Genomic DNA, 8758 nt, shown 5'->3' on the forward strand with positions numbered 1-8758 from the left:
TCAAGAATTCTTGACCTAGGAGGGGGAGTCCCCCCTCCTAAATTTTGAGGTGATGTTCGTCTCAAGGCTCTGAATTTAGCCGCAAGTCCCCCCTCCCTCCTCTCATTTCCCCTCCTCCGCCAAAATGGCCTGAATTTTAAGGTTATGTTCGTTTCAAGACTCTGAATATAGCCGCAAGTCCCCTCCCCTCCCCCGCCAGAAATGACCTAAATTTTGAGGTTATGTTCGTTTCAAGGCTCTGAATATAGCCGCAAGTCCCCCCTCCCTCCTCTCATTTCCCCTTCTCCGCCAAAATGGCCTAAATTTTGAGGTTATGTTCGTTTCAAGACTCTGAATATAGCCGCAAGTCCCCTCCCCTCCCCCGCCAGAAATGACCTAAATTTTGAGGTTATGTTCGTTTCAAGGCTCTGAATATAGCCGCAAGTCCCCCCTCCCTCCTCTCATTTCCCCTCCTCCAAAAATTGACCTAAATTTTGAGGTTATGTTTGTTTTAAGACCCTAATAAAGCAGTAAGTCCTTCCCTTCCCTTCCCTCAATATTATAAATTTTTTTTTACATTACTAGATGTAAGTAATTTATTTATAACTACAAAATAAAAAATTATAAAAAATTTTGTACACTAATGAATTAACGAAAAAATAATATTCTGCTGCTCTACATTGCAAGAATGTATACATAATATCGTAATCAATCGTAATTTTATTTCCCCATTTAAGTCGTAATTCATAAATAATTACCAAAAATAATTTACTTCGCTCTTGATAAAAAAGAAAGAATAAAACAGTTTTAAAAAAAATATTCAAGAACTTCAGTGTATATTCTATTAAGTATTCTAAAAGAATGTTTAACTTTTTTCAACTTGTCATATTTTTATTGTATTTTTTTCAAGTGCAGACATTTTATCAAGATTCAAGCGAAAGTTATACATCTCAAATTAAATTTCCTGTGGATATAGGAAAAATTTTAATACACTACAAACGAATGTTTAAAAGAACAATGAACGATATGAATACAAATTTTTCATTTGGAAATAAAAAAAATGAAGGTTTAACTATTTTTGGTGTAAGAGGTTTTAAATTTGAACCTGAAAATTATATCACAAACAATAAACCAATGAATAATGATTTTAATGAAAATTCAAATGGAATGTTTATTCTTCATGGAATGGAAAAAATGAAATTCACTCAAAACAGAAATAATTTAAATAAACAACATTCATAAAAAAAAAGAATGTTGCAATTCATTTCCATTGTAATTATTTTATTAATAAAAATTCAAGGCTTGTAGTATTTAATTCGTTTAAATTCGTTTGCTGTATGTTTTTTAAATTTCTCAACTTTGTAATTATTTGTACTAAATTTTATCTAATCTATTGTTATTTGAATTTGAAATGTAAATTTCGTCAAAAAAAAAAATAGATTTCTATTCAAAATTTACATTCAGCATCTGTTTATTAAATGAGGACAATTTGTAAAAAAAAAAAAATTTGAAAAAATTTAAATTAATTAATTCTGTCGAAAGTGTCTTTTATAGAATTTATCTCTTATCATACTCGAATAAATAAAAAGAATTTTATATACGAAATTTCATTATAGTATCAGTCATAGTTTAGAAATAACAGCAACAACATACTTATTAGGAAAAAATTAAAATGAAATTATTTCTTTTGACATTTATTTTGGCAAGTGTTAGTTTCTTGTCGATTCACGCTAATTCAGTATCTGCCAATGAACCCAAACAAATTGTTGCCTCCAATATAGAAGATGAATTTAACCGTAAAGAGGGACAGACACCACAACAAAGTTTCACTCAATCACATGGTACTTCAAACAATGGCGAGGTAAATTTCCTTGGACCACTCAATTCGTTTAGTAAATTATTGCCAGAATCCAATTCAACAATACAATCTAATCCATACTCAAGCAATTCAGTTAATTCTAGTAATCAATATCAACAAAATCAGAATCAATATCAACAAAATCAAAATCAATATCAAGAAAATCAGAATCAACAAAATCAAAATCAATATCAAGAAAATCAGAATCAACAAAATCAGAATCACCAAAATCAGAATCACCAAAATCAGAATCACCAAAATCAGAATCAACAAAATCAAAATCAGAATCAACAAAATCAGAATCAACAAAATCAGAATCAACAAAATCAAAATCAGAATCAACAAAATCAAAATCAATATCAACAAAATCAGAATCAATATCCACAAAATCAGTATCAACAAAATCAGAATCAGTATCAACAAAATCAGAATCAATATTCTCAAAATCAGAATCAGTATCAACAAAATCAGAATCAGTTTCAACAAAATCAGAATCAGTATCAACAAAATCCGAATCAATATTCTCAAAATCAGAATCAATATCAACAAAATCAGAATCAGTATCAGCAAAATGGATATCAAAATTTACATAACACACAACAAAATGCATTAAATGGAAATCCTAATTTACCAACTCAATATCAAAATCAGTTAATAAATGGATATCAATATCCACAAAATAATTATCAGAACAGTTATCTTCAGAATCAAAATCAAATTCCACAAAATGGTAATCAATTACCACAAAATGGATATCAATATTCACAAAACGGAAATCAGATTTATCAATCTGGATGGCCAGTGAAATTTCAGCCGCAGCCATTATATTCTAATTTAGGATTAAGCGAATCTCAATGTTCATCTCATATTAAAACAATGGAGTCAATGTATCTTAAAATGTTGGAAGATATAATGAATGAAGTGAAAACAGCAGCAAATAAGGAGAAAGATAATAATATTTTGCAAAATCTTGTCAATCGTTTTGACGATTGTCACCAAAAGATTGGCAATTTTGCCAGAGATTCAATATTTGGATACGCTGGTAAATTTTTCGATCAGCTTTTTAAGAAACCTTATTAAAGTGAACAAAGGTAAATTTACGTATTACGTACGCTTTATGTTATTATCTAAACTTGTATATATTAATAGCAAAAGCATAGCTAAATTCTTTATTTTTTTCAGATGTACAAGAATCGTTTTTTTTCTTCAAAATATCAACATTTATGTTCATACAGTTATTATGTAATAAAATTTTCAAAAGTGTAATAAAAAATTTATAGACCAATTTTGTGATAAATTTTTCAGTTAGAATAATTCACGACATACTTAAGTGTATAACTTTTCAATAAAATGCACAAATTGTTTTCATTTTCATTATTGTTTGTGAATATTTCTACAAAATCACTAGTTCATAGAGTTAAAACTAAGTCCAAATGTCATGAAGGAATAGACAGTTTGGTTTTTATTCCAAAAGTGGGATATGATTGTAAAATATAAGTTGTGATTCAAGTGATGCTTTTTCTGTGTCGACAATACAATCTGTTTCTACACGGAAAGAAATCTTGTTAGAATATTTAATATTTTTACACTCATATTTACAATTAGAAAAGAGCCATTGGTGATTCCGACGTTCTTCTTTTTCTCACGGCTCCTGCTTTTTCGTATAGTTTTAGCAAATATTGAAACGTGCTATATTTTATAACACCACTCCTACTTTTTCGTATAGTTTTAGCAAATTACGAAATGTTGCTTCTGATTTTTTGTATTTTAGTAAATAACAAAGTGCTAGACTGTTTACTTTCTATACTGTTTTTTCCTATATAGTTTTTTCAATATTCGAAAATTGTAGATTTGAATTAAGAAATAATAATTTCAGTTTTCGTAAAATGTTTCCAGTTAAAGGTATTCGTAAAACTATACCAACTTTTATTATCAAACCAGAATGTTTCGCAATTGAAAAACAAAAATATCAAAATTTCTATTCAGATTTATTAAATATTCTAACAAGATTTCTTTCCGTGTACAATAAAATTAACTTCTACTTTAAAATCAAATAATTCTATTCCAAGACCTGTTTCTTCTACAGTACAAAATGTTACATAAAAATCTCCAATTCCTTTAGTACAATCCACTATTCTGAAAGTACAACCTTCGTCCTTGACATTAAATTCTTCATTGATTTCCGAAATTACAACATTAAGTTAATTGTCAAGTGTAACTGAAAAGAATACCACTTCGAAAATCGAAATTTCAAAATTAAGAACTAATGCACCATCATCGGTGTCTTCAAAAACGACAACAGTTTGTGATTGTTTAGACAACATTTTGAATTTCTTGGAAGAAAATGTGGAATGTACGGCAATACTTACTGGCACAACATTTAATTTAATTTATGGAAATAAATAAATTTTTAATCTATTAAAGCATTTTTTTTTAATTTTGGACATATTTGCACTATATATGCAAAAAAAAAAAAAATTAATAAAAGTAAATTTAATCTTAGTTAATAGAAGCAATGTTCGGGAAACTAATCAAAAATCATGAAATTTATTGTTTTTTGGCTTGTATCGATTTAATGTATATTTGTGCTTGATAAAACTTCTATATAATAAAAGGTGATGAAATAAAGGAAATTTATTCCATGATAGAAATACTTTTCAAATTTAAAATTTTTAGTCAAGAAGTTTTAAAAAAAATTTTTTTTTTTTTTTTTTGCTATTTATAAAATAGTTTTTCAATTAATATCGCTATTTAGTTTTTTTTAATTACCCTATAATAAAAGTAATTGTCAATTTTTCGTTCCTCAATTTACAAATCATCGAAACATATTCAGATAATTTTTTTTTTTTACAAAAATGAAGTAAAATTGCGTTTCAAGGTACTGTATTTATAATATATTTTGATAATTTTTCAATCTTGGTTAAATGTATATTGAAAATTCATACATAAAAATATAAAAAAAAATTGAATAGAACTTAAAAAACATTTAGCCATTGTTGTACAATGTTAAGTTACATAATATTTTTCATTTAAATTGTAATATATAAAATATGTAATAGATTAATAATAATACTTTTCACTTTATCATTAAAATAATGAAACAAATGCATTGATTTTAATTAATAGAAGTAACATTAAAAAAATGTTGTTTTACATATTGTTGCAACATTGTCCATGCTTCAAACTTTTCTGTAACAAAAATTTTAATGACGTTAATGTAACAATTTATTTTTATTTTAATTAAAGATTTATTAATAATAATCAAAAACCAGATGTGCGATCGTTTAATTTTATTTTCACTTACGATGCTGAAGTACGCAACGTTTATATGATCAACGATTAGAAATCAATTTTTATTTAACACGGAAAATTATAAAATTGTTTACCTAAAAAAATATTTATATATAATTTGTTGATTAATAAAAACTATAAGAAATATTTTTTAGGCAAAGAATTATAGAATTTTTCATTTTAAAAAAATTAATTCTTTAAAAATCGGTTTGTCATAAACGTTGCGTATACTTCAGCTTCGTTTTCACTTTCACATTCACCTACACTGCCAGACGGTTTTTTTTTATTATTGTATTCGTTTGAAAATTTCCATTCGGGCGTTTTTGAGGTCGTTGATTATAAATTTGAAATCAGATTTTAAAAATTCAAAATATCAAATGAAATTTAAACAAATTATTGAATAGGTATTTATTAAACTTATTATTGGGAAATTTTGAAAGTCCTAATTAAAAAAGTGATATTACATTCGAAATTAGTGAATAAATTGAAAAAAAATCTGAAATCAACAGCCTTAAAAACCCCTGAGTTAAAACTTTTAGGCGAAATTGGTAAATTTTTAAAAAATCGTCTGCCATATTGGATCAGCCACTTTGAATTTTCAAAAACTAAGTTCAGTTTTGTATTTAACGAACCTAATAACCCCTGAATAAGAAATTTCAAGTAAATTTTAATGAATTTTTCAAAATTTTGTTCACGAGGTTATTTTTAATTCTATAATTCTATAATTTATATATCAATAATTTTGAAAAATTTTAAACATAAAATAACATTAAAAGGCTTAAAATTATATGCATTAAAAAAAAGGATAAAAATGTTTGAATTAATTCAAATATTTTGTTATTAAAAAAAAATTGTTTAAATATTGTTAAAAAAATTTTGTTTATTAAAAATCTAAGGTCATTTTTGAAAAGAGGAGAAAAAATAATATGAAATCAAAAAAAGAAAGATTGAAATCGGTTAATAATTAATCGACTTACAACAACTTTTGTAAATTTAAACGGGCGAATTCAATTTTGTGGCAAGCGGCTACCGGCGCTATGACTTCCCCCACTCCGTCATTTGGAGCAAGGTAAAATGATAAACTCTCTTTGACTTTCATTATAAATAAGAAAAAAAAATTCTTTCAATGTTTACAATTTTTTATCTTACAGTACACGTATTAAACTTTAAGTACTGTAACTTTGGATAAAAAATAATAATAATTATAGTGTTAGGAATTTTTTGAAAAAAAAAATTATCTCCCTCCCCCTTTCAGCTAGACTGTTTTTCTTTTTTTAAAAAAAGTTTTGTAAAGAAAAAAGAAATGCAATGGCCTTCATTAGAATCCGATAGAGTAAAAACTGTCCGAGTAATTGCAATTGTTTATATCTAAAAAACGTACCATTTTTTCTCTATCCATAATTATGCAATTAATTAATGAATTTCAATTCTTTCTTTTATATACATGATAGTATCATTCTTCAAGAGTATAATGACAGGAAAAAAAATTTAATTCGCTCCATATCGTTCTGTAGAAATTAGGTTGAAAAAAAATATGTTTTTAATTAACAAATGAAATAATTTACAAACTATTCATTCGATTGGGTTCGAAGTTTTTTCATTTTGTTCAGTATCGCGAATCCTCTAAAATGTAGAGAAAAGCAACGGGCACGCAAAAACCACCTTTCACCAACTTTAACAATTGTTTATAATATAATTTCTGCAACCGGAAATCGAGAGAAAACTATGGGGCCTTTATACTACCTTCCCCCCCCAAACTACTAAAATCCATTTAGAACTGCCTGTCTACATTTAATGGCACTTTTTGTCTTCACACAAAAAAAGGTAGGTAAAAAGTTGTAAAGATAGAGGATAAAAGTCGTTAGGATACAGGGTAAAGGATAAATTTGTGATGGATAAAAATGTTACTAAAATATTACTAGAAAAATGGATGTCATATTTGAGTAAACTGTCTAATTTTAATAAAAATATTAGTAATTTTACACTTAACTTATTAAATCCACAAATTTTATATAAATAACTAATTGCTCGTGGAAATATTTTGCCTATAATTATTGTCTATTAATAAAAATATCTTTGACTAATACAACTGACAGCTGACGACAGTGCGTAAATAATCAGAACTGGGAAATTACAACTCAACGTCTGTATTGTTGCACGAAAGCAGAGTTGGGTAGTAACTGAATTTTTTGTGCATATTAGGCTCTGTCAGTTCATCGAGATATTTCGAGTTCAAGATATGACGTCAGAGGCCTGGAGGGACAACAAAACAGACGACACAATGTTATTCTTACGGGGAAGAAAATATTTTCACATGCAACTATACTTATTTATAAAAAATTTGTGAATTTAATAAGTTAAGTGTAAAATTACTAATATTTTTATTAAAATTAGACAGTTTACTCAAATATTTCAACCATTTATCTAGTAATATTTTAGTAACATTTTTATCTATCACAAATTTATCCTTTACCCTGTATCCCAACGACTTTTATCCTCTATCTTTACAACTTTTTACTCACCTTTTTTTTCTGTGTTTATTGACTGAAAATTCGAGCAAATAAAAATTCTGTGAAGTGAATATTCGGTTATATAAAAATTCTGTAATATAGAAAATCGTTTTAATGAAAATTCTGCAAAATACTAATTCGAACAAATAAAAATTCGGCTCAAAAATAATTATGACAAATGAAATTCAATAAAATGAAAATTATAATATAATGATTTTTAGAATATAATCATGCATTCAAATAAAAAGTAAATTTTCGATAATGAAATTCTGTGTAATAAAAATTCTAATAAATAATTTAGAAATCATCGATTTCTATTTATTATAAGTACAATTATGATATTTTAATAAATTAAAAAAAAAAAATTCTTTTCACTTACTTGAAAAATAGTTTAATGTGAAAAAAAGAGTCTTTGCAAAAAACTGAAGACTCCTTCCGACGCTCCAAGAGTGAGAATTGAAAGAACACGACGAATTATGTTAAAGAATCCTTCTACATAACTAATCATTGTTTGTAAAAAACTATTATTTTTTGTCACAGCTGTTACTTTTAATCCTTCAAAATTTTCTCCTACATTTAAACTTTTCATAAATTTAAATATCTCTTGTACACCATCATTTTCCTCTGGTGTCATATTGCCAAACATCTTCTGAAGAGAATCATCGACATTTAATTTTTGTTGTGGTTGTGCAAAAGCTGGATAATTTGGATTTCCATAATTAAAACCAGGTGCAAATGGACCTGGATAATTTACATTAGCCGCATTTGGAACTGGATATCCATAACCTGGATTTGGACCTTGAAATTGATAATTTAAAGGTGGTCCTTGATTCTGACCTGGATTTGGACCTTGATATTGATAATTTAAAGGTGGTCCTTGATTCAAACCAGAATTTTGATTTTGATTATTTAAATTTGGAAGTCCTTGAGTGTAAGCCACATTTGGATCAAAATTATTATTTTGATTTGGATTAAATTGTGCGAATGTTGATGAAAGGGCAATGCCCATTAATCCAAAAATTAAAAGAAATTGTCTCATTTTTTTAATAAATCAAAAAAAATTTCTAATTAAATCGAAATACTGATTAGAATGAACTGATGAAGAGCTACTTATAATAAA

General features: G+C 26.7%; 2 protein-coding genes across 2 annotated transcripts; one reads left to right on the top strand and one right to left on the bottom strand.

Moving 5' to 3' along the window:
- Nucleotides 1-1487: 1487 nt before the first annotated feature.
- LOC127286309 (protein kinase 4-like) lies at nucleotides 1488-3211 on the top strand. Its single transcript, XM_051312694.1, has 2 exons — nucleotides 1488-2928; nucleotides 3020-3211. Exon 1 carries the CDS (start codon nucleotides 1652-1654, stop codon nucleotides 2915-2917), a length of 1266 nt encoding a protein of 421 aa, XP_051168651.1. The 5' UTR covers nucleotides 1488-1651; the 3' UTR covers nucleotides 2918-2928; nucleotides 3020-3211.
- Nucleotides 3212-3806: 595 nt separating this feature from the next.
- LOC127286310 (uncharacterized) lies at nucleotides 3807-8758 on the bottom strand. Its single transcript, XM_051312695.1, has 2 exons — nucleotides 8018-8758; nucleotides 3807-5026 (listed from the first exon to the last, which is right to left on the bottom strand). Exon 1 carries the CDS (start codon nucleotides 8675-8677, stop codon nucleotides 8030-8032), a length of 648 nt encoding a protein of 215 aa, XP_051168652.1. The 5' UTR covers nucleotides 8678-8758; the 3' UTR covers nucleotides 3807-5026; nucleotides 8018-8029.

The sequence above is a fragment of the Leptopilina boulardi genome, unplaced genomic scaffold (genome assembly GCF_019393585.1).
Source record: "Leptopilina boulardi isolate dan_hultmark-lab unplaced genomic scaffold, ZJU_Lbou_2.1 LbouV2_352, whole genome shotgun sequence".
Lineage (NCBI taxonomy): Eukaryota > Metazoa > Arthropoda > Insecta > Hymenoptera > Figitidae > Leptopilina > Leptopilina boulardi.